Source organism: Lichenostomus cassidix, chromosome 9, assembly GCF_008360975.1.
Source record: "Lichenostomus cassidix isolate B80296 chromosome 9, HeHo_3.0, whole genome shotgun sequence".
Lineage (NCBI taxonomy): Eukaryota > Metazoa > Chordata > Aves > Passeriformes > Meliphagidae > Lichenostomus > Lichenostomus cassidix.
In genome coordinates this window covers 16609738-16635124 of record NC_139490.1, presented here as the reverse complement: position 1 = coordinate 16635124, position 25387 = coordinate 16609738, and the positions used below count along the sequence as shown (strand labels likewise).

The window sequence follows — 25387 nt, the reverse complement described above, 5'->3', positions numbered from 1 at the left end:
TATGCTTCTACCTCTCTGAGCACAGAGTATACACTAAAACTGGTACACGTGAGTCAAACAGCACGTACTTATGGCAACTCTGAGCTGCTGGTCTGTTGGGGAAAAAAGCCTCATGTATAGAGTAGAAAGCAAAGTTTCTAATGAACCCATATACTTCAGTTTACTATTTGATAAAATATATTTCATGTTATGAAAAAAGTATAGATTTTAGTACTGATATTATTTTGATACTTCCATTGCCAAAGTAATAAAACAAGTAACACTGTCTGTGAATCTGTTACTGAGTTTAGCAGACTGCACAGCTACCTAGAGTCCATGCCCTTAGCATCGTCCAAAAGAACAAAAAACTTTGTAGGATCACTTGATCCAGCTCACAGCTATCTGAAATTTAAATGAAGTTTTCAAGATCAGGAATTTGAGAAGTGATCAACTGTGCATTCTCAGTTATAAAACCAATACATCTACTTTTGTGCTTTCGCTACAAAGATACCATATGCAATTCTCCAGCATTTTCATATTGACTTAAGAGTTCATATGCCTTATGTAAAACAGAAGATGGTCTACATAAATATCTAAAGAGTTTTTTTCTGACTACAGATCAGCAACAGCTTCATTTTTTCCAGTCAATTTTTGTTCAATCTAGAAAACATGGGAATTTATTTTGGGAAAGGTTAGAAGTTTAAGGTGATTAAAATGGGACATGTCATGTTAAAAAAAAAAATACTGTATTATATTCCACACAGGCCATTCAGCCACCATTCAAAGGTGGCAAGTTTGTAAAACTCTTCTAGATTCCCTCTATGGCTCCCAAATACCCCAAGGAAGCACTGAGCTACACGACATATTCACTGACCAACATTCAGACATCCAAGGGTTACAGGGCCAGCCTGTATTTGAGCCTGTGAAGGCTGTGAGCAACTATGAGGGATAAGGATGCTTCCCAGTTTATCTCCATCCTTTCTCTGCGAGAAAGTATCTTGAAACATGTACAGCCTCTTCCTACAGCTGCAGTTTGTGTCCTCTGTATATATTACATTGTAGACGCCGCTCACCCCATCCAGCAAAATTAGCATTTCTTTAGCACCTCAGACAGGTCCAAGGGATCTCAGGAAAGGGGCTGATCCTCTGGTACTCTGTAGGCAAGAACCTCTCTTCAGGGGAGCCAGATGAATCAGAAAAGAGGTCTGTATGAGCTGGCAAGGAGAACACAGGATAAGGTTACACATCCCTAACTGAGACACACAGCAGTTGCTCATCTCTCTGCTCAGGGGTTCGTTATGGGCCTTTGACCTGCTGCAGCTCATTCAGTTCCAATACAACACACCTGACAAGCTCTCCTAGGAACCTACAATTTGTATGTGGGGCATGTAAGGAAGAGCCAGAGCACAAAATATGGGTTGTGCATTCACTGGATGGAAAAAGAGATGGATCATCCAAATACACTAAATGAATATCAAGAAATATTTTATTGTACATGTAATCAAAGTTTAAAAAACAGACAAGAAGGAGCAAAGGACAGATTTTCTTAACTATGCAGGGTACAGAAATACAACTAGGAAAGAATTAGCACACATTAGTACCCTCTGCTTCCCTTCCCTGCCCCAATGGAAGAGGTTACACAAGCAAGACCTGTAATGCTTCAAATCAAGGCTTCTCAGTAACTGCACACTTGAGCTGACATAGTTGAAGTATGTTCTGTTCCATGAGAGAGCGTGTGCCTCCAAAACAGTTATTTATAAACAAAACTACTCTCTCTTTAGTGGTTTGTAAGCATTACTCCTTCAACACCAAGAGTATACTTAAAAGACTAATGATTTAGTGGCCATAATCGTCATTATATCTGAACCAACACTATCTTTAAGTATATCAATTATAGAAAATAGATTCCTTAGGCAGTAGAGAATATATTATCTAGTGGCAAAAACATAACGTAAAGAAGCAGAGGAAATATTCACAAGGAAGGGAGGGGGGAGCTGCATGCTGAGCAGGGGCGCATTGAGTAATCAGAACTAAAAAAGCTGAGCTCTGGAGTGCTAAATGCAAAGGAGTTACACCTCAGCATCATGGGTGTAAGTTTCAGAACGTCTGGGTTGAAAAATATGGTACTCATTGCACATCTACATCGATCTCCCACCTTAACTCATGCCCTAGATCCTCCTAACTTATTACAGAGGGATATTAAACAGTTCTAGCACTGTATCTCATATTCTGCCTTACATGCTGTGAACAAGAAGGCTTCTGTTCTCTTCCAGAACCGGATAGGAAGAAGTCTGAAAGTGAATGCAGAGCATTATCAGAGCTTATTCACCCCTGCAAAGCTTTCCTTCCTAGTTTAGAAGGGTGAAGGCCTTCAGAGCAGAAAGATGCAACTGCTTTTCCAGTGCAAGCTGACTTTCTCTCAACAGCTTAGAAATAAGCTTTCCCAAAAAGCCTAAGCTATACAGCATGTAGCCAGGGTTGAACCAAATCAATATGACAAGTGCTAAATCCTGAATTGAAGGCAAGACAAGTTTTGGGATCCCCATGAGAGATAGATTTGTTTATTCTTCAGTGGTCCAGTAAGGCTAGCAAATTAAAAGACTCTTCACAAAACTTCCAGAGAAGGCCCATGGAAAAGCAGACAAAGTAACAGTTAACTATCATACTCTGGATTCTAATGCCCTTTGGAGACTATCAGATTTTTGGCTTAAAATGCAAGTAAATCATGATGTATTAAAGATCTTAATCTATTTCAGCCTACAGCATGGTCCAATGAGGATTACTGGTGTCAAGTTACACACCTAGGACTTGAATTCACTAACACTCATAGCACCACTTGATTGCTGCTGTAAGTAAAGACAGTCTAACCCTCAACTCTTCTGCCAGAAAGAGCCTTTGATACTTGTACACCACCACCTATTCCAGGCCAGCTACCTACCCTTACTTTTTGTCCTCACACATATTGCATCTGTTTTCAGGTAACTCTGAACAGTTCCAAGCTTAAACTCTGTGACATATCAACTTAGCTTCCAAAGTTACAAAATAAATTCTCTTTACAGTGTTCAAATGTAGGAGATTCACTCAACTGACAAACCGGTTTACTGACAATATCTCACTAGTTATTTCCTTTATGTGCCAACTGCACAGTTGTAAAAGCCTCCCAGCTCTTCTTCACACTTCTCAGCTTTGACACAGGAAAGGATCAATACAGATATCTCAGGATTAACAGACCTAAGTGCAGGGAAAAAAGCAGCTGTTCTGTACCTCAGTAATTATTGCTCAATATCTATCTGTTTTAAGCAACATCAAGACAGTATTTGAATTTATGCTGTACTTTAGCAGAGACAGGTTCCCTAACATTAAAGAACATCAGTCTTTCCACAAAAAGATCTCTGGAATTTAGCTGGCCATTTTTTCTTAACCACTACCTGTAACAAGGCAGATTTGTTTAGGTTCCCATTCTAACAACATTATAGTTGTCAAAGAACATGGCTCATACCTATGGCCAGTCTTTAGAGCAGATGGACTGCACATTTTCACAACTACAAAAGTTTATCAGCTATGCTAAAACACTACATAAAGAGCCCAGGATTGTTTGCAGACTCACCAGCTACCTACACAGAACAGCTGTTCCACAAAAGTGATTTCACTAACAACTGAACTTGAAGACAACACTACAAGAAAGCCAATAAAGGATCTTGTGTGATCAAAGGTTCTCTTACTATCCCATCTGAAAGAAGCTACCTGCCACTTTGAACTATCTCCTCCTTCCAGAGGAATGACCAACATACCTTTTGGAGGCAAGTCGGACAGTGACTGCTCAGAAGCATTTCAACAGAATTGCTTTTTCAGAAGAGAATAAGTTATTTTAGTATTTGCACAAATTGAATTTACTACACTCATTTTACTCTGGTAATGTTTTAGCTACAAGGTATCTGTACAAGATATATCAGCAGAGATAGCACATTGTTAACACTACATATGTAAACCGAGAGACAACAGGTCCTTCCATCCAGGTGTCATATTGCAGATAAGCTGTTGATGTCAGTCCGAGAGGCTGCGGAACCACCCTTGAGCACCACGGAGATTCCCGAGGAGCCCAACAGAAAAGCTGTGCTCTACAAAGGTGACTGTCCATCCTGGAACAGCAGCAGGAGGAGAATCAAGCAACCAGTGTTTGCAGTAATATTCTTGAGGAGGATTCCATTCATTCGGTGCATATTGCTGTACATAAGGTGCATAAACCTGCCACTGAGGAGATCAGCGGGAAGAGAAGCCAGTGGCAAGGCTGCAACCAACTACTGGCGTCATGTCCCAGATCTGGAAGAGAACATTGTGGAGAGTTACACAGCATTAGTGTAGCACCTAACAGGTCTTTCTGCAAGAGGTATAGAAGCAAACATGAAGACATCCCTGCACACAAGGTAACAATTCCTTTTTAACCTATGCTTGAAGAAAATGTCGTAAGAGTTATAAAAGTCAACTCAAGAGAGCCTTGTTGCACTTCTGTGTGGGTCTGTTTTAAGAAGTGCTATGCAGTTTGTCATGCTTACAGCAAAACAAGGACAGGCTGGCACAGTCTCAGCTCTGACATACATGATGGATGTAGAGCTCAAGCTCAGCAAGATTCCATATCAGTCTGAGCTGCGTATCACTGTCTCATAACAAGGGCTTTCAGTGGCCAAGCTCCAAGCCATGGAGCTCAGAGCAAAGGAACCTGCACATTTCCTCAGGTCTGTGTCTTTAAGGCTGCTGGCAGATTCTCCTGCTGCCCATGTCTGCTGTGTTTGTTCAGAGACACAACAGTAACAGATCCAACAGCTGCACTCCATACAGTGGAGTTACAAGTAATTTTCTCACTCAGCTGCAGGAAGAACAGCCCGACAAATGTAATTCATTCTTCCCACAATAGATAGCTTGTAGCAATAGTTGTCAGGAAGAAAAAAAGAATATGAAAAAATGAACTGTCTATTAAATATCTTTAAGAAATGCAGGAAAGAGATGCAGGAATACCTTCACAATCCGGTCACTCCCACAAGTCACCATTAGCCCTCTGGAGATGTCCATGGACATGTGTGAAATGTTGTGTTTTCCTTCATGAAAGGTTGCCAAGGAAGTACGGCTGCACAAGAACAATTGAAATGAAAGCCAGCCAGCAGGTGAAGCTTCATGGCATCATTACAGCAGTGCAAAGTAAACTTAAAAGAAAATTAAGTTGCTCAAGTACTAATAAATCAATTCCAAGAGCTGCAGTGCCATATTAAAGGGGACAGAATTAAATTAGCAAGTCATGCTAAGGCACTGCTTGTGGAGTTACACAGGTGTGACATTTCCTGGCCTTCTGCAGCCTGACTGTTAATAATACTGGAGCAGAAGTGGGTCACTGCATTAGCAAATACACTACTCCGGGTTAACAAAGTCAAGCTCAGCCACATTTTTCCCAACTGGGGCACAGCATCTCATTTTTCAAAAAAACCCAAGCAAACAAAAAGCCCCAACAACACAACAAAAAACCCTGAACATCCCCAAAATTTTCACATCCTATTACTATGTTCATATCAAGAGAAAAGGGTTTTCCTTCATTTCTAAGACAAGTTTAATGAGACAGCAAATGATGTTTAACCCGATTTGCTTGCATGGGGAAAATAATGAGTGCTGAAGAATATTCCCAAACAAATAGTTTTTAGGAAGTGTACATGAACTAATATATCCTGGCAGCTGTAATGCGCTGTCAGGCACGCACTTAGTAATGTTAAGTGCAATCAATAGCTTTTAACTGAACTGAAATGTTGAGACAAATATATTTCAAGTCTAGATTTGGGCTCATGGAAAAGAAGAACTAAAAAGGATAAAAACGTTGTAATTTCCCATCTGATCCAAATGCTCTTGCAGACCCAGATGGGGGATGTCTGCCATCACAATGCTTTGAGTGCCCAAGGCAAAGGTGGCCTATTAGCAGAGTCAGCTTGGTGTGTTTATAGCATTGTGTGTGGATATAGAGCTAGCCCAAAGGTTTCTCCACACCAGCAGTGTTATTGCAGTTTATTACTCCTTAATACTCACTCTTCATCCTTGATCGACTCAAAACAGGAGTCACAGACACGGACCTGGAACTCAAATCCCATGATTGGGTAACTCGACCGTTTGGTGCTGCACTTGCCACACACTGCTTGCCCACATTTTCTGCAATGATGCTTCATGGAGGAAAAAGAAAACAAATCACTATACTATGTCACTTGACCACCATACCAAGCGTCCACTGAACAACAAAAACAACAAAGTTTCTATTTTCGACCTGTTGGAAGGTAACGTATTAGGAAATGCTCTGTTACTTCAACCAAAGACTAAGGTCTCTGGAATTCTGAGCAGTCATTTGGATCATTAATGGATTTATCTCCATATTCTCTGGGTACATCCTCTTTTCCTGCAAGCTCCTTCTAGGAGAAGGAGAAAAAGAGGGTTGAACAAGCAACCAAGGCAAGAACAGTTTAAGGAAGCCAGAAACAGATTAATATCTTGGTGCCTGTCCAGTCCCTTCTTAAAGAAAATTACCTGGTAAGCCTTCACATTCTGGCTCAGTAAGAGCAGGGCCTTTACTGCTTCACTGGAGTGAGCACCTACATGCTCAGTTAAGGGGCACTGTTTGACATTTTACACAACACTTGAGGATTAGCTGTCCATAGCTCCAAAGCATGGAAATATTCAGAGAAATCCAACTGAGCACTCCTAGCACAGCCTGCTTTGACCCGTGACAGAATTTTGATGCAACACTCACAGAATTTGGAAATGTCTTAGGAGTGCCTAGAAGATGTAATGTTTCAATATAGCCTCACTTCAAAGCAGCAAAAATACCAAGAGTTGAAAATATCTACCAGTCTTAGTGGTTTTCTGTTTACATTTTGCTCAAGTGCTAAGGTACAGCTAAGCACTGAAACCAGCCATCTCACCTGTCTCAACCCTAACGTCTTTGTGTCCCACATTTGCTTTATATTCCAGAAGAAAGGTTGTTCACACTTCTGACAGGAATCACTTTCTAGCCATTGAGGAGCCTACAAAAGAGCAGATGTGCAGGCAGTCAGAATTGTCTTCCCTTCATACAACTGTCAAGGAAGTTTGTTTTAAGAACCCAAAGTAAAGTTTTACTTGGAAGGTTGCCCTGGCTCAGTTCTGGACATTACAACAATAAATTGCCTAGGACATAGTACACAAAAAGTTTAGTACAAAAATCCCAAACACAAGAATACAGTTATTTGTTACCTACACGTTTTAAGCTTACAGTAATATGTTATGCTACTGCCTTTATAAGAAAACTTATTCAAACATCTAAGTTACTAAACCTGTTGCAGGCAAAGACTGCTGCTCTGGTTGCCTGGATGGCTTTAAGGATCAGTGTAGTCTGAGCTGTAGAAGCTTTGAGGTAGTCATCCCCTCTAAGAAAGGAGGTGTCCAGAGGTAAATTCTGTGAGTAACTATCTTTTCTACTTTCATGGGATTGCACTTTGAAATAACTAGGAACTCATCTGCTTTTTCCATCCTGCCCACATCTTCATTAAGCATCCCTTCTCCCACCCACACACTTTTCCTGCCATATGAAAATAGAGCTTTTACACATTTGAGCTCTCTCAGATACTTTAACTGAATATCCCTGTAAGAGATAGAAGGAGAGGCACAATATTTTTAGTACACAGACTTGAATTTGAACATGTACACTCCATACAACGTTATACATCTCATGAGGAAGTCTCCATGAGACTCAACAGGAGGAAAGCTGGAACAACAAAACATTTTTTCTTTGCAATTCACTTACATTGCTGACAGTTAGAAAAAAAGAGCATTCTCAGTTGCACCACCGTGGATATGAACTGATGCAGAAATAAAGTGTATGGCTGGGTCAATTGCTGTATACTGAGGTCTTTAAAAAAATGTTGCCTGGAGACTGAACCTCTGCCTTCTGAGCTGCATCTCAAAACCTGCCTCTCACTTCTTTACCTGCTTTGACATGAGTTGAGAACTTATTGTAAGACTGTTGAAGCACAATCTGTTGGCTTCTTTACTGCAAAAGTTTGACTGCTTTAGATTGTTCCAGCAGCAAAGGCAACAGCCATTCCATTACTGTCTCTTTGAGATAAAGCTCTAAGCATTCCCAAGCATGTCCTGCACTCTTCCTGTCCTGTCCAGCAAATGGGAACCCATTTACTAAAATGCAGCATGGACAGCCACTACAACAGAACAGGTTTCAATAGCATTATTCAGCTTTAAAGTGTCAGACAACATGAGAAAAGCAACCTGCAGAACTGACTAAGGAAAGCCACATTAGTCTCTGCAAAGGGAAAAAAAATCTCTGACCTAGGACATGAACTTACCTCTTCTCGGCTGATATCCATGTTCCAAACAGCAATTCCCCCATCAGCTGAACAAGACACCAGCTGCCGTGTCAGCTGGATGTAGCAGATAGCCTGCACCTTGTCACTGCAAACAAAGCACACACTAGTTACCCACAGGTATTTAAACAAAGCTTGGTTGCCCAGCAAACCCTGATTTATCCTTGTAGAGCCACTGAGGAAGCCCAAAACTGATTTCCAAACAGTTTGCTAAGTCCACTAAGCAGAGCTCTGAGGATGAGTGAACAGATGCTGTCACCTGAGCACTACCCTACCATCAGGATGTTGCTGAGAGTGCTCTTACAGGCTTGACCAGAATTCCAGAGGTACAGTTGCATGTTAACATTTGCTGGCAGTAAGCCCTGACAGTGAACTGAGTGTCAGCTGGCTCAGAGCATGTGTGCAAGTACCCTTCTGTGTCAGCAAGGACAGCCACTTGTCAAAACAGAGTCAGCTGGAAAAATAAAGAGCAATATTTGTTTCAAGATGCAGCTAAGAAGCACACAGAGCTTCCACTTCTGCTAACAAATCACAGTAAGTCAGTCTGTAGCTGCAAAGCAAAGCATGCATTCACCAATAAGACAATTTAATCCTAAAGAAAGTCATGGCAAAACAAGTCTATCCTAAGAAACTAAACAAAGGATCTGTGTAGTATCAGACTGCTTTGCAACAGCTAAGTTGAATTAAAAAAGTCATTCTGCTTCTCAGAAGAACTTACTTTCCCATCCAGTATGAAGTCTAATGCTAAGCATGATGTTTGAAGAAAAACAAACTGTTACAGGTCTTCACCAGGACACCAGAGGCAGCAGTAACAGCAGTATGAAGCCCTCCAGTCACTGACTTCTGTTACTTTTTTGTAACCAGTACTTTAATTCTTTAGCCATAAAATTATATCCTCAAGATTTAACAAGAGCTCTAGGCCTAAGGCTATTAGTTTTGCTCAAAGGTAGATGGAGGCAATTAGACAACAGGAGAATGCACTATACACTTACATCTTTAAATATAAACAAGATCTCTAGTACCAGTGCATTTCTAAGTAGAATATATCTTCAGTGGTGAACTGCCTGTCAGACTGAATTAGAGCCCTACATTTAAAAATGGTAGCTAGTTATAGCTCTAAAAGTTAAGAGTTGATTAAATACAGAAAACTACCTCAACTTCAGAAGAGGGAAGACATGACATATTTTCTGAAGTTGAGAGACCACCCCTGTAATTTAGCCAATCAGTTTATCACCTCACTGATAGAAAGAGACAGAACAGGAACATATTGAAGCTTATTTTATACAGGTACATGAGCATGCTTATACATTAAGGTTCTAGCCCTCCTCTCACAGGTAACTCAGTGCAGTATTTACAATACAGACATATGCATTTTTTACACAAAAGCCAAACCAGATGATTTAAGATTTTTACCCACCCATAAACTACTTCTGTGTTACTTCCAAACCCTAATAATAAGAACGTATTAAACATGAACAAGAAAAAAAAAATATCAGTAAGGCCCTCCTAGTACTGATTATTCTTCTTCCCCCTCAAAGTCCTCAGGTTTCTACAAAGAGTAATTTTCTCCATTATTCACAATGACTCAAATATCTTGCCACGCTATTTAGTCTTCCTGGGACTGTGTGTTCATTACAGAGCATGTATGAAAAACAAGACTCCATTACATACTGATGTCCCTGGAGCAGCAGCGTTCGCCCCTTCCTTCCACCAATATCCCACATGATAATGCTGTGGTCAGAGGCACCTGAGAAGAGCAGGCGTTGAACAGGATCCCACCACAGGGAAGTAATACTCCCTAGGAAAGAACAGTCTGCAGTTAGATGTGAGGGACTGGCTCCCCAACACAATGATGCCCTTCTGGAGCATTGAAGTGAAACCTGAGGTACTGCCTTCCTCCAGTAACATATTGAAAGCCTTAAGGCAAAGGAAGCATCCAACAGCAAGATGCAGTCCTGAGAGAGAGGCAAAGAGTACTGGACAATAGAACACAATGTCCCTAAGGAGACAGTTACATAAAGCATAAGCCAGAAAGTCTGAGTTCTGTCCCTTTTATTTAGGTAGATGATTCTAAGAGTTGCCAGACTGCTATGTGAGCTTTGGAAGATAAAAGTACTAACACTCACCAAGCAGAAACCATTATGTACAACACAGTGAGGTGCTTGGTCAGTGGTTGCAGGACAGCTCACAGCGTTACCAGGTAAAGCATCTCCCTCACATAACCATTTACAACCTTAATAGCTGGACTAAGAAACGAAGTGACAGTTTCACTGCTGTTAGCAAATCTGCCCCTACTCACTAAATTACAAAACTAGATTTCAGAAGGCCCCGTGTGACTGTGAATTAGTCAGGGATAAAAAGAAATGAGTCATCTGACAGTAGCAGCCTTATACCAAACCCATATGCATGGTAAGTAGCCAGGAGACTAAAGCAGTAATTTTGTTACTCATGCCACCTATAGTTGTGAAGTTGGGACATTTTATTCCCTTGCAGAGATCCTTCCCTTTAAAACATCCTTCCATTGCTCAGTTTTCATCAAAAGACTTGTTAGTCTGAAACCAAGATGATGAATGGTAATTAGAGCCCAAATCGGTCCTTTCCAATGCTCTGGAGCAATAGTTTTTTCGTGGATTTTTTTGGCATCCTTTAAGGCTACACTGTTTTCAGACTGACCTATTTGAGAACAGCATGTGTACCACAAAAGGCACAGAGTTTGAGTATTATCTCAGCATTACACAGAGCAGGCTGTTAGATATGGTGAATTCTGAAAGCTGAGAACAAACTCTGAAACCATTTAACCTGCGAAGCTGGCTTATGAAGTCACATCTAGCAAGAGCTAGAAAGCAAACAAGATGAAATCAGACTTTTCAAGTATGTCAAGCAGCTTCACTCAAAGAACTAGATGCCATATAAGTTTAGAGTTACTAGATCTTAAGAATATTATACAAATACTGTGAAGGAAAAAAGGTTACACATAATTTGATTTGCTTTAAAAAAAAAAAGGGGGAAAAAAAGGAAAAAGGATGAAATAACTAGTTTTATACCAGTTGAAGAAAAACCTGTTTCTGCCCCTGAAATCATCTTTTATGCTAGCTCAATTCTTGTTTTAAGGCACACAGTCCCCATATGGAAATATATAAGCCAAAGTTGGCTGCTGTGTGGACGGCATTGCTGAAGCTGGTGTTTGGAAGCCCATCACAACTCAAGAGACAGAACAGACTTGGTAAGAAATGCCACACAGACATACTGCTCTCAGACTAACAGTAACATCTACCAAGGAGCTGTATTTGAACACAGACCAGTGCAAAAGTATAGAGAGGCAAAGGAGTCTTTAGAGCCAAAAGAATCATTTTGCTCTTAACTGAAACAATCTGGAATTCTGCTTGAAAGCAGAAGAGACATTTATTGCTAGAAATTCTCAACTTGCCTCCCGCATTCAAAACCAGCTGTATCATTTTACAGTCATCTGTAAATCAGGAGTCTACCCAGCTTTAACAAAGCCTACTCTATACTTACAGCTGTTGAACAAGGCAGCCTTTTCCAGTGGGTCAGAGACTCATGACCCAGTGTTTCATCCCTACCCACATGCAAACTATCAGCTGATCTGAAAGTTGCCAGTACCACATGGAAAAGGCACTGTCCTGTTTATTTTTCTCAGCATATCACTAAGTTACACATTATTCTGTGATTTGCATTCTTGCCTTAGTCAACACAGCAGACAGTGGCTCCATATCATGTTATGGACCTCTTGATTCTTCATTTGATATAAGGACTTCAGCTGTACTATACAGGATGAGGCATTTGCCTTAGACTAGGCAATTTTGCTTCTAAAAGGCTCCCCAGATTTCTAGTTTATAGCTTAGTTTCAGCTAAAGATAAGAAACTAAACTAGAGTCACAAAGATTGATCAAAACAGCAAAGTTTGTGCTGGGAAGAATTAAGTTGCTTTTTAGAATCTAGACTAGGGTTTCGTGAAAGCTGCTTTAGGTATTATCTTAATATTACAAGGTCTCCTAAAAGAAAAAAAGAAGTAAAAAAGGAAGTCTTCTCATCCTTTCTCTTCAATGTTAAAAATTAAAGCTTTTAAAGGTGGCCACCTAGTGGATAACTTCTGTTTAACTGAATGCATGTGTTTACCTTTATTTTTCATCCATAATAAAAATACCTGTTGGTATTTACAAGGCTAAGATTTCCCCTCAACAAGAACGTGTTTGTCCTTTAACAGGAAGTCTTATGTACAGCTTTGAACAGCTTATGATAACCACTACCCTGGACTGGTTTTTCATCCAGTATCTAGCCCTAAGAGGCAGATACGCAACTGAACATCTCACCCTAGCTTACAAAGAGCTATCCTATCTGGAACAAGTGGATTTAAAGACAAAGAGTTACTTTACCTTCGTGCCCTTTGAGGGTTGTGATAACTGAGCAAGTATTCTGCTCAAGCTTCAGAAGAGTGATCTGTCCAGAATAATCACCAACAAATGCATGCTGAGTTTCATGATCATATCTGAGAACCAGTCAAGGAGAAGTTTCATTTGTTCAGAGAGTATTTTACATGACTGAAACAGTCAGCTACGGAGTCTAAAAAAAATTGGAAAAGAACATTTTAATACACCAGATTAATATTTACATAATTACCTCTAAAGAAGTTGGAGACTGTAATAAACCTTTTTGATTCCTTTCTTCTCATCACACTTCCCCACACGTGCGAGTAAATCAGTATAGAAAATAAGTGAGAAGAGTTTTAGAAAGCCACTGGAGAAAGCCATGAGATAATCCATGCCCTAGTTTAAGAGAAGCCAAGTAGCTTTAGGCCATTTCTAGCAGGTATTTACAGAACACACTGATACTTGTCCACAAGATGCCAAAACTCATCAGGCTACTTGTTGCAGTGCAGAGCACTGTGCAACCATTAGGAGCAGCTGACACTGGGTGGCATTCAGTCTTACCTAGTATCTTCTCCTATAAACCCTTAGTTTTCTAGCATGTTAGTAGCTACTATCCCCAGGAGAGGAAAACCAAGATACAAGGAAGCTGACCCTCCAGTGAGTTCACCTTACAATGGAAGTACACTCTCAATGTTCTAGCTACAGCCAAGATGAGACTCTCATTTCTTGTCCTGCTCTCTGCACTTCCAAGTTTACCAGTGCAGGTCCTAGAGTGTGGTATTGAAAACTGAGCTGTATTTCAGAAAGGATTCTGTCAGTTAACACTGAGATGAAAGTCACACCACATCCTAACATGGGATCCATTGAGAAGGTGGCACATTGAACAAAAGCATTACAGCTCATAACAGTTTTCTGATACTTGGTTTTTGTCACAAGGTAACTAAACTCCAGAAACCAAAGCATAGCAAGCCAATGGAACTTGATAATTCACTGCTTTTAGAATACTTTGGCTATTCAGAATCTAAGAGCTACAAAAGATCCATGAGCTGACACCACATACCCAAGAGCTATATATAAACTTAGGTGTCCTCCTGGAGCTGCACAAAAACACAAACAGCAGCTAGAAAAGTAGCTTCTGCTATGCAACAGAAAAGGCTAATTTTAAAAAGACAGTATACCAAAAAGCCCACCACTCTAAGTGAAAATGCAGAGGCTTTGCCATCTGATGACATTCTGAAATCTCTTAAGCCTTCAGGATCTTGAGATAAACAATTTGCTTTCAACAAATCCCCTAAGTCCCTGAACATGTGATCCTTTCTTCATCTTGGAAGTTCAGACTTGCATTATCCCCACTAATCCAGTAAAGAATAAGCACTCTGCTGTGTTTTTCAGAAGCTTACACACAGGATCATTAACAAACAAGTTCTAAGGAACCTCCTGATAAGGAGGCCAAGCACCTAGGACACACAGCAGAAAGCTGATTCTTCCAAACACAAGTCCAAAGGCAGATCAATTACAATGGATTTTCAAATGTCATGCTCTTCAGTGGAAATTTATTTTTATATTGATATTAAAGGTCATATCCTTTTCTCTATTTTAATAATAAACTTTGCCATTATTTGCAATAGCATTAGCTATAGAACCCACTGAATTCAGTGAGGCTCAGGCTGTTCACCAGACTGCTGTGAGCTGGTCTCCAACACACGCCAGTTTTAACCTATTCAATCCTGCACTCAGCTGAGGTGAGTTGCCCATGGAATGTTTTGTGGGATACAATTCCCCTGAACTCTAAAAAAGAGCAGCAGTACAACAGTACAAACCTGACAGTTCTTCAGTCAGTAAGGCAGGGTCTGCACAGATGGGAGACCTCAGAAGGCCCAGACATGCTGCTGGCAACTGAGCTTTCCTCCCAGCTTCTTACCAGCACACAGGTGTACAGCCACTCTGAGAGGTCTTCATGTTTTCAAGCAATGGAGTTGACCTTTTGGCTTTTGAATCTTACCACTTCTAAAACATTATTGCCATTAAACCTCATACAGCAACCAGTACCTTCAATTACTGTCCAGCCACATCTAAACTACCACCATCAAAAAGTGCTAAAAAAGTGTTTTAGAATTTCAAGTATTTCATTTGCTTTCAAAAGCTTTGATATGTGAACTACATTTCAAGTTACTGGGTTTGTAAGTCTTTTCCATAGAGTAAAGAATGCCCTGAAGTACTTATAGCTGAATAGACAGCCAGTGCCTAAGCTGCAGATACTGCAGTTAAATGCAGTTTGCAGAAAGCAAACTGCACAGACAAATTACTACTGGTAGTGAATAAAGTTTCAATGTACCCCTTAAAGCTTAAAGATAGAAAATAATAACTTGAGCAAAGACAGAAAAATTAAACCAAAGGGTTTTTCATGATGTTTTATGCTCTAGAAGGACTCAAATGCACACTGGCATCTGTTGGACAAAGTGATTTGCCCAGAAGTCTACAGGCCAGGCTGTTGATACAGTCACTACAACAAGATGCTACAAACACCTCAAAACTAGGAACTTGTACAGACAGGGATTTCTGCAACTCCAGGGCTCTATCTAACAACCAGTAACAGAAATAAAGGCATTAAACTTCTAATAAGAGTCAGCAGACATGCAAAAGATGTCACTCTAGTTTTTTTACCTGAAAAGTTTGGAACAAATTCAGGTAAAGGAAGAAAGTACTCTCCCAGCTTCAGGGTAGCAATCATTTTTCAAAGGATACTGTAGACATGAAGCCCAAGAGGAAAAGTAATGTCTCCCCAGCATACTCCCACTCCTGGTGCACATCCAGCTGATACACTTGTCATGACCTGTGCTGATAAGCCACTCTGATGCCAGGCAGAAAGTAATAGCAGACACTCGATTCTGGTGAGCTGTGAGAAGAAAAAGATTCTGGCTACTTTTTTCCAAAAATCAAAGTGCTGTGTACTTCCATTCTAATTCAGACAGACATAGGTCAAAGATGATATCTAGGCAATGCCCCAGGGAGATCTTTTACCATTATATTATACTTGCAACTAGACTGAATGAAAAGGTTCACATAGTTCTGTTTAGTATTTGCCTTCTGAATAGCTTAAGTGAACCAAACACATCAGTCAGCAAATTTAAGCTTTTCTCCCAGAGAGTGAAGCTGAGTTCTTCCAGAGAGTGAAGCTTGAGTTCCTTACCCAAGGTTAAGGAACAGGCAAACCCTCAGCTTCCTCTAGTTAGCCCAGGACTTCTGGGGAGTAATGTAACACATCTGAAAAATCAGAATTGCCTTCTCTAAACATATCTTTTCCTAACCCCAGAGAGCTATGCACACATTCATACTTCTAAGCACCTGAAAAGATATCTAGTCATGGCATTCAAACTGCTTCCTGTGACAGCAGCCAAATCCCACCCAGCTTTGTTGAGAATGCTGCCACTTAGCAAGAAGTTGCTTTAGAAAGAAGCCTCCCCTGCCCACCATGATGCAAGTATTTCCCTTGACTGAATTGTCAAATCAAATCCCGTAGGATAAAGGGAGGTTTTGTTGCTTTAAGAACAAGGTCTTTTTCTCCCAAGCAAGAACATTGCTTCTATCGGTGTCAGGGAGTCACAAGACAAACTGCACTTGTTTTGCTTCATAATCTGCAGTCTTTAAGAGCTTCCTTCAGGCCTTTCACATTAATATTCCAATTTTAACCAACAATTGAGTTTTGTATTTCTTTAAGGGATGTGTAGACAAGTGCTGAAATTAGCATTTTTATAAATATTGGAACAATCCCACAATCCCTATTTCCCCCATAATGGAAAAATAAGCTCTTTTTAATCCCTGCTGGTCTCCTAAAATGACAGAGAAGGTAAGGATTATTACCATGAGCTAGAAGTAACCAAGCCCAGTGAATACAAAAAGGATGGACAGAAATTGCAAATACCAAGATGCACCTTTAGGAAGCTCTTACAGCAACAATCATGTAGTTCAACTACTCCAGCTGAAGAGCAAAATCTGAGCTCACTAGCTGTGGCAGGCTAACGATGATGAACTTAATGATAATGGCTACAACTTGGACTCAGCTGTTTGACAGAACATTTTTCTTATGGCAGTTATCCCCAGCTAAGTGACAGCTATAAGGTCAGTCAGAGTTAAAGCGCGTCTGGACTTGATTGATCTCTGACTGTGTCCTGTTTCCCGAGCATTTTAGATGCCTTCCCTTCACACAAATGTTAGTGTAGACAGTGGTTAACAGTTTACCTGGATAGGTCTTCACAAAGTTCATCTTATTAAAGTCCTCAGAAATATGAAACTCCTAAAAGCAAAGTGAAATTGTTAGAAGGTACCACAGTAGCATAAGCAACACTGATATCCCAAAAAGGAGCAACCTCACAGACCAAAATTTGCATAGCAGCAGTATACCTCACAAAAAACAAGCAGCTTCTGAAGCTGGAGCAAAGCACACCAAAATACCAACTGTAAATTAAGGTTATAAGTGAACTGAATTTTCAACAGAGAACATCCTTTCAGAATCGGTTTGAAGGGAGATTATAGGAAGACATAAGATCTCATTTGTACCCAGCAGGAGCAAACAAAATTGTATCTTGTAGTATTCAGGATTTGCGTGTTTGTGACTTTACAACAGACAAATTTAAGTGAGTGTTCTCTATTTGATCCATTCGACTTAATGAAATTTTAGAACTCTCAACTTTAATTTCCAGTAGCTATCACTAGAATTCTATGCAGTTCTTTGTAGGCTATTCATAGCAGTTATCTGTAGAATCACTTTTTATGACACTCATGCAGTACCCTGGCTCCTTATGGTACAATTATTATTTTGACCTTATTTTCATAGAGAAAGGAAACCATTAAAACATCTGAGAGTCACAAGATTCCTCTCCTTTACCAAGGAAGGAAGAACAAAACCCAGTTTCTGTTCTGCCAAATGTCTGCTCTCCAAGACAGGGAGGACAGCAATTACAGCAAGAGTATAGAAAGAGAGAAGAAATAATACCCAGCAAAAAAAGAAATTAACTCAGCCTCTTATAATTTTAGAGCTAGTGTTGAAATTCCTACATCATAAAAAGATCTGCAGCAAGCAAATCCAGAGACGTGTGCATGGCAGGATACAGATAGATCTATACTCCTGGCCAGGGGTAAGCCAGCTGCAGTTCACAACCCCTGTCAGAGCACCACCATGGCACTCTGCCCAGCTTACTGTACTCTCCTCAAAACAGCTCCTTGGCAAAGTGTAATTGTTTGGGTCCACTGCTGCACTAATGGCTCATGGACTTCTTGAAGCTACCTGGCTGGCATCTAGCCGGAAGAACCTTTGCTTTGCAGTTCTCCCATGTACACCTCAGCTGAACTGCCAAGAAGCTCAGTCATTTAGCAATAGCTGCATTCAAAAATGAATGGAAAGAAAACAGATTGTCAGCTGCCAGTGACACCTGGACAATCTGAGCAGTTCTAACCTACATTCTGAAGAAAAGTCACAACAACTTACCATGATAGCTCCATTATCCTGGCCAACAAATATCCGTCTGCTGTCATGATGATAAGCCATGGCAGAACATGGTGCTGTCAAAAAAAAGCAAGTACATTACAGTTACTTAAATAGAGGTATTAGGATACACATGACTTTAATAAAAGTCAGCTCTTTCACTCAGGACAAACACTGTTTAAGTAGCTTGATAGAAATTTGTCTCCACAGCTAACATCCCTTGGTAAGACAGGTCAATTGCCACATGTGAAACTGAGGACAGGAACATAACTACTGTAACTCAGGCATACCAATAGGAACCATATGCAAACACAATTTCCTGCAGAAGGTGCAACTCAGCACGAGGAATTTTACACAGGCTGAAAGCTGAGCTAACAGCAACAGCTGAGTTAGACTTAAGAACTTGAACTCCCTAAGATTATCTCAAAGGGAGCCCTGAAAGATAAAAATGCACACCTTGGAAAGCAGAGAGTATTCTTATGTCTGAATTTTCAGCTAGTGGTTAGAAAAGCTCAGTTAATTGGCAGACAAGTTATTTGTCAGCATTTGAGGCACTTCCAGCTGCAGATCCACAGAGATTTAGCTGGTGAAGGATGTGGATCTGTCAGAATGCTGCCACAGATCTTGCCCACTATGCAGCTAGTTTCAAATCAAAGTCTGAGCTAGATTTGCTGCAAAGCTCCCAAAATCAAGATCATTGAGGGAATCCAGCACTTGGGGAAATGAGGAGGTATTCCCACACACAGCACAGGTACAAAACCCATGCCATGCCTGGGCACCACTTACCATCTCCATATGGTACTTACATGACATGGTGTGATAGATGCTGGGCCAGTATTGCCCACTGTCTCTCTTCAGCCATACTCGGATTGTTCTGTGTCATGGGAAGAGCAGGGAGAAGCCAGCTGTAAGTGCATCATCCCTTGCATCTGAAGCACTTTATTACTTATGTATCAGCTCCACTCCTCTAAGCTTTTGTGCTACTCAAATATAATAGAGGAATGACATAACAGAAATAATAGTACTCAAATACTACTTTAACATAACAAGAGTTATAGCACTAAAATTAGGCACCCTTGGATTCAGAAAGTTTTCTTCAAAACTATTTACACATGGAGTTTCAGTAAGTATGAAATGGAAATACTGTTTCAGCCAACCTCAGAAATTGCCACAAATTGCATCCCTTTACTTCCTTCTTGGCTCTGGCTATTATAAATCAAGTTGCAGAAACTTTCTACCTTTGGCAGAGCAAACCGCAGTTTGTTTATAGCAGATTAAGTGTCTGATACATTAAAAAAAAAGAATTGCAAATAATTTCATTATGAAGTCAGAACTATTTAATTTTTACAGCATCTCTGTGCAACTCATCCTTCAGAAAGCCAGAAGCACCTCATCCTCCAGATCAGCACATTACTGACATCTTCATCCCCAAATATCAAGAATCCACAAAGGACAACATATCTAACTCAGTGTTGTTTCCTCTAAGCCATAGCTCCACTCCCTCTTGTAGAAATGCAAAGGACAAGCAACATCAGCTGCTGTTAGTTTGCACTGCTCCTCTGCCCTAAATACGATCAGGATTGATGAGCCAGTGAAATGGAAACTGAAAAGCTGACAAGATAATTTGGACAGCATGCTAAGATTCTTTATAAAATTGGCTTTAGTTTGCAACCTTCCAGAATCATCCCTTGGAAGGAAAGGATAAATGGTGTTGAGAACATCTAGCATTATACTACTCTGAAGACTGTCAAACCCTGTGAGGAGGGATATAGGAGTATCAGCAAGCAAGTGGAAAGCTCTTGTCAATTAAAAACATTCCTACAAGAGACACTGAAGGGACTCCACATCAAGAAGTTAAGAACACACACGTAGACAGTGTTAAGGTTAATCTGAGTCCTCTTGAAATTTCCTCTCCAAACAATTGTTTGCCTTTTTGTTACTGTTTAAATCCAACTTCCTCATTCCTAAATGATCTGTAAATATATGTAACCAGAAACACTGTCAAGAGGCTTCATTGACATGCACTGTTCTATTTACTGCTAGCTAATAAAAGGTTTGGTAATTAGAATTTTCTAGAAAAATATTAGGGGACTGATTTGTTAAACATCATGTAGGATGACAGTAAAGAGTTTAACAAAAAGAGCACAGGAGGTGACTGGTGTTTTGCAACACAACTAGAACTTCTCAGGTTGTAGATACAACTGTAGCATTCTACTTTCGCAATCCATTTAAGGGCTTTTCTTTAAAAGACCACTCAAAAATAAGGCAGACAATGTCCACCCTTAATGTACTACTTTTCTAAAACCTGCAATCAATACAGCTGAGTATACACTGCCCCAAAACAATGATTTTCAGCTTTTAAATCAAGTTACTTTTTCACCAGTTTAGGGGCATATGTACATTAGTCCAATCCACTAGATATTTTGCATTAAGACTGTCTCTTAAAAGCTATCAAGCTATCACTTCCTCTTTACAATAATCAACAGCCTGACTTATGTAAGTCAACACTTCAGAAGAGCAGTTGCCATTTCTTGGTAACAGGGAATATGGGAAAAACAATTTTCCCAGTCATTCTAAAGATGCAAATGCCACTAACAGCACAGATTAGCACCTATGCACTTCTATCAGCTTTTTAACTGGTTTTTAAAGCAGCTCCATCATACTCAAAACTGTTCTGAACATCTCAGATGGTAGCTTCCACCCCCACTAATTCAACTCTTTCATTTCTAGCTGAAGTCATGTGATTATTTTTATTTTAAAAGAATACAAGATATCAAGTTATCATGGTGATCAAGATCATGCATTGCTGATTTTTCAAAAGCAGACTTAGTTTCTTCTCAGTATTGTGGTTAATTATACTAAACTAGAGTAAAGGAAGCAAAGATCTGTTTTTCTAAGAAATTATTTAATGGGAGTATCATTTCTGCATTGATTATCAACAGTACAGTCCCTCAGTGAAGTCAAGAGCCTAAGGAAATAGCTGCAAGAGTTAGCAAAATTAACTTCTGAAAGCTTCTTATTTTGGTTTAAGTAAGATTTAGACTCCGCTCGCCTCATGGTTGCAAAGATAAGCTGTCAGACAGCTTTATATCTAATTATATAAAGCTCTGACTGAGCAAAATTTGAAGAGATCATTTCACAGTAGTCAGCAAGTGACCTGTGCCAAAATGCTACTTCTCCTTGATTCTCTCTCCTGCAGACCTGTTTTTGTGATGCATCTCCTTATGTTAGGATAAATTAATTTGTGAAATACTAGTCCTTAGCTTAAAGGACTAGAGAAGTGCTCCAGTAATGCTGCTCCCACAATCTCCTTCTACCATGAAATTGCTTTGTTATGACAACTGCCCTAGAGTCTTTAGCACTTTCCTCAAAACTTGGTCTTTATTTAATGGAGAATCCTGTGCCCAATACCTGAGAAGAGCTGGCTACCACTCACTCCTCCTTAAGCATTTCCTACTAAGGGTCTAGAAAGACACAGAGGGTTGTTTGACAGCAGTTTCAGTAAGGATGTAAAAATGCTGAAACTCATTAAGGAGCACCCAGCAAGAGATACAGACTTTTTAAATTCTAGGCTCAGGTCTGTGAGAGTGACAGGAAGAAGCAAAACTTTTTAGAAAAGATTAAAAATTACTTCCAAACTTCCCTACCATTCAGTATTGAACCAGATGCTGCTTTCAGCTGGGCATCATGCACATTTATAGAAGAGCAATTCAAAGGGGTTTTTGCATAAGATTTTTAATGTAATCTAAAGAAAGGCACTCAAAAGCCATCTTCAAGCAACACTGACTGTGGCCTTCTCAATTTCTAAGAATTTTTATTGTTCTCAATCGCTGTTTCATTTACAGAGCGAGCAAGCACCCAACAGTGCTGGAGAAAAAACTTGGGGTTTGAGAGCAGAGACAATCATGTGTTCCAACAGTGTTTGTGCTACTGCTACACAAGCTGCCCTCTGAAAACCACCAGCACAGATGCCAGGGGGAGAGAAGTGATGAAACACCAGCAGGCAAATCCAAACCTGTTACAATACAAGCACCACTGCAAGTTCCTATGCAGCTACACCAGCCCTGTTCCCAGCACTGCCTCTTCCTAACTCCTTCAAACCACCACCAACTGCTTTCCTACCCAAAATCAATCACTGACAGCTGTTTTCCTAGCAAGAACAGCATACTGTGTCTTTCTGGTAGCTGAACTAAGTCAAAAATATTTATACTGTTATTGACCTTGTTCCCAAAACAGCATTAGGAATCTGGTTTAATCACAGTGCAATGGAAGCTCAAGGACACAGTTGATTATTTTTATCAAATTTCTGCTCACTCAAACATGTTTTGACCAATATTTAAGATTCATAAGCAAAAAACAACAAAAGCTAGCACTGTACTCTAAGCAGCTACTGATGGTCACCAAACACCAGCATTCAAATGTGCCAGTGACTCCAGAGCTCCTACTAGCCTGTGGTAAATACATTACTTTCATCTTGCATTTAGGGTCTTGTATACAGCTTATCATCCCTCAGCATTCCCAGCTGCAGCTGGGAAACACTCAGCATGCCTTAGCTATTTGTCTGCTCAGGGACACACTGCAACAATTCCCAACATTGTCTTGGAGCCAGGGTCAGACAAGATGCCAACAGGGACACAGAGTTAATCATCCTTTCTAGATAAGTTCTGAGAAAGCTTCACAGATGGCAAGTGTCCTGCTGAAAAATCCGATTGGGAAAATTAACTATTTATCTCCTGCAAATACCCTTGCTCTTTTTTCATCTTCAAAACTTAAAAAAAAAAAAATCCTAGAATTTTGTTTGCATTCACAGATCTACTACAAAATTGTTTGTACCCTCTGAAAAAATAGAACTGTTACTTTTCATTCTAGGAAATATAATTTAAAATAGAAAGAACTACAATGAGTAGTTCTAACAAGAGAATAATCTTCAATGTTCCCAGAGAATGTTTGCGCACCGATGTTTTCCTCACTACCCAGCTTGTAAACACATTCCTCTGACTGGTTATTATGAAATACTTGACAGCCTTAGCTGCATTAAGATGTAATAAAAATTACTTTAGCCCCACTCTTAGTGCACACAGCAGCTCTTTTGCTCCTTGTACTCTGCACTTTGCTGCCAGGAGCATAGTTAGTTACTCAGTATTAACACCTACACGCCACTTGCAGTGAACAAACAGGAGAGCACTGTTTGACAACATGTTAAACTACAGGTGAAGGATACATGAGGGAGTAGGCTTTGATGTACTGTAGGAGGTACCCCAGATTGGAGGTAATACAGTGCAACAGTTTTGGAAAGTTTAAAGACTTAAGTAAACTCTCACAGTAAGGCAGGTGACACAAATTGAGCCCTAAGTCCCAAGCCTTGCTGGGAAATTGCACACACCCAAGGTGGGTGGTGGCCTCTGCTCTCCTTGCACAGGTCTGTATCTGACATCGAAACTCACCCAGACAAAGACACAGCTACATCCTTGGCTCTTATCAACAGTCTAAGCATGCAGACTGCTTAACCTTCAGCATTAGACCTTGAGTTTAAAGGCTGGCACCGTCTGCCACAGCCAAGCCACTAAAAGCCTGTACCATGGAACTCTGTGTAGGTTTAACTCTGTTATGAACTCTTAGAAATAACTATTTCCTCTTCTCTCCCTTCAGGAAGCCCATCAAAGCAAACTGAACACAAACACAAACAATCACACCCAAGACTGGAATAAGAAGGAAACTGCCCAGTCCCATCCAGAAGTTGTTATCCAACATGTACCACACAAAGCCATCTCCCTGGGAAGGGATGACACAAACTAACTAGACAGCTGATCTGTTTGCACTTTTAGACCTAAAAGGAAATGTCAGAAAACCCAGTTCAGATAACACCATTGCTCTGCTGATTTTCAGCAGTCATACCCTCCTGTTTCTCACAAGGTCAAGCTTTTCAGACAAAAATTCATGCAAACATTGATGCAAATTTAGTTTTTAAAGTTTTACAGTATAATAGTAACATTACCCCTGTACTAAGCTACAGCTCAAAGAATGCACTTTCATACTTTTATCATCCTCCTTTCAGACGATGCCACAGTTTCTTAAGAGGTGCTCTTAAGAAGCATCTCCCACTCCTCTTCATATTTAAGAGTCACTTTCCACATTGCACGGGGGAAATTCCATCACTCACTGTCCACGGCAGACCCCTCACACTCTCCTGGCCACAACCCTCTGTACTACCAGCTTCCTCATTTCCACTTTCCTTCCATCTGAGTAACTTGCTTAATGACATTACCAGCTTCTGCGGCAGACGTTTCACATGCTATGCGAGCCAGCGCCGAGGACCAGGATGAGACTCCGCGGATACCTTCCCTCCCGAGCAGAAAGCACCGTGCTCAGCAGCTCATCACCCGTCTGCCCTCAGATCTGCCAACTCACTCCCCGAGCGGCTCCAGCCGGAGGGATCAGGTCTGAGACCCGCACCGAGCCATCAGAAAGGGATCGCTCCGCCCGGAGCGGCTCGGCGAGCTCCAGCTCTCCCGACAGGCAGGGGAAGCACTAACACAGGGCAAGCCTTTCAGCCAGCAGAGCGGAAGGCCGAGGGAAACATATTCCCTCACTCCTGGTTCTGCTCGTAAGCTCTGCGGGACCCATTTGCAGCTAGGAGCAGCTGTGCTTTCCCAGCCGGGCAGCGCGCACGGAGCACAGCCGCTTCTCCCCGCCGGCGGGGAAAGTGTCAGCGCCGCGTCCCGCACCCGCCGGGCCGAGCCAGCCCTGCCTCACAGCTGATGGCATCTTCCTCCCCGGCACCGCGGCTTTGATGTCCCTATGGCTCCGGGCGCGGAGCCCCTGCGCGCCCCCCGGCACAGCGACAGCACACACACGATTCCCCTCAGCAGCCCCCGCTGCCCGGCTCCCACCGCAGCCCCAGCCCCGCGGCCCGGCCCTGCCCGCCGGGGAGAGCGCCCCGGGTCACCTGTCCTCGCCGGCCGTGATGACGCCGTCCTCCTTGGGGATGAGGAGCGCGGCGCTCACGGCGTCCTGGTGCCCCTCGACCTTGCTGAGCAGGACGGGCCGGCGGCTCTGCGGCCGCGAGTGGATCTCGGCCGCCATGGCCCGTAACGCTGCGAGTAGCGGCGCCGCCCGCCGGGCCGAGGTGTCCCGAGTAGCGGCGCAGCCCCGCCGCG

General features: G+C 41.3%; 1 protein-coding gene across 1 annotated transcript; it reads right to left on the bottom strand.

Moving 5' to 3' along the window:
- Positions 1 to 1447: 1447 nt before the first annotated feature.
- Positions 1448 to 25387, bottom strand: WDFY1 (WD repeat and FYVE domain containing 1). Its single transcript, XM_085069651.1, has 12 exons — positions 25177 to 25387; positions 19037 to 19104; positions 18234 to 18307; positions 16988 to 17042; positions 15494 to 15644; positions 12755 to 12867; positions 10032 to 10158; positions 8343 to 8448; positions 6927 to 7028; positions 6043 to 6173; positions 4993 to 5101; positions 1448 to 4299 (listed from the first exon to the last, which is right to left on the bottom strand). Exons 1-12 carry the CDS (start codon positions 25311 to 25313, stop codon positions 4240 to 4242), a joined length of 1233 nt encoding a protein of 410 aa, XP_084925777.1. The 5' UTR covers positions 25314 to 25387; the 3' UTR covers positions 1448 to 4239.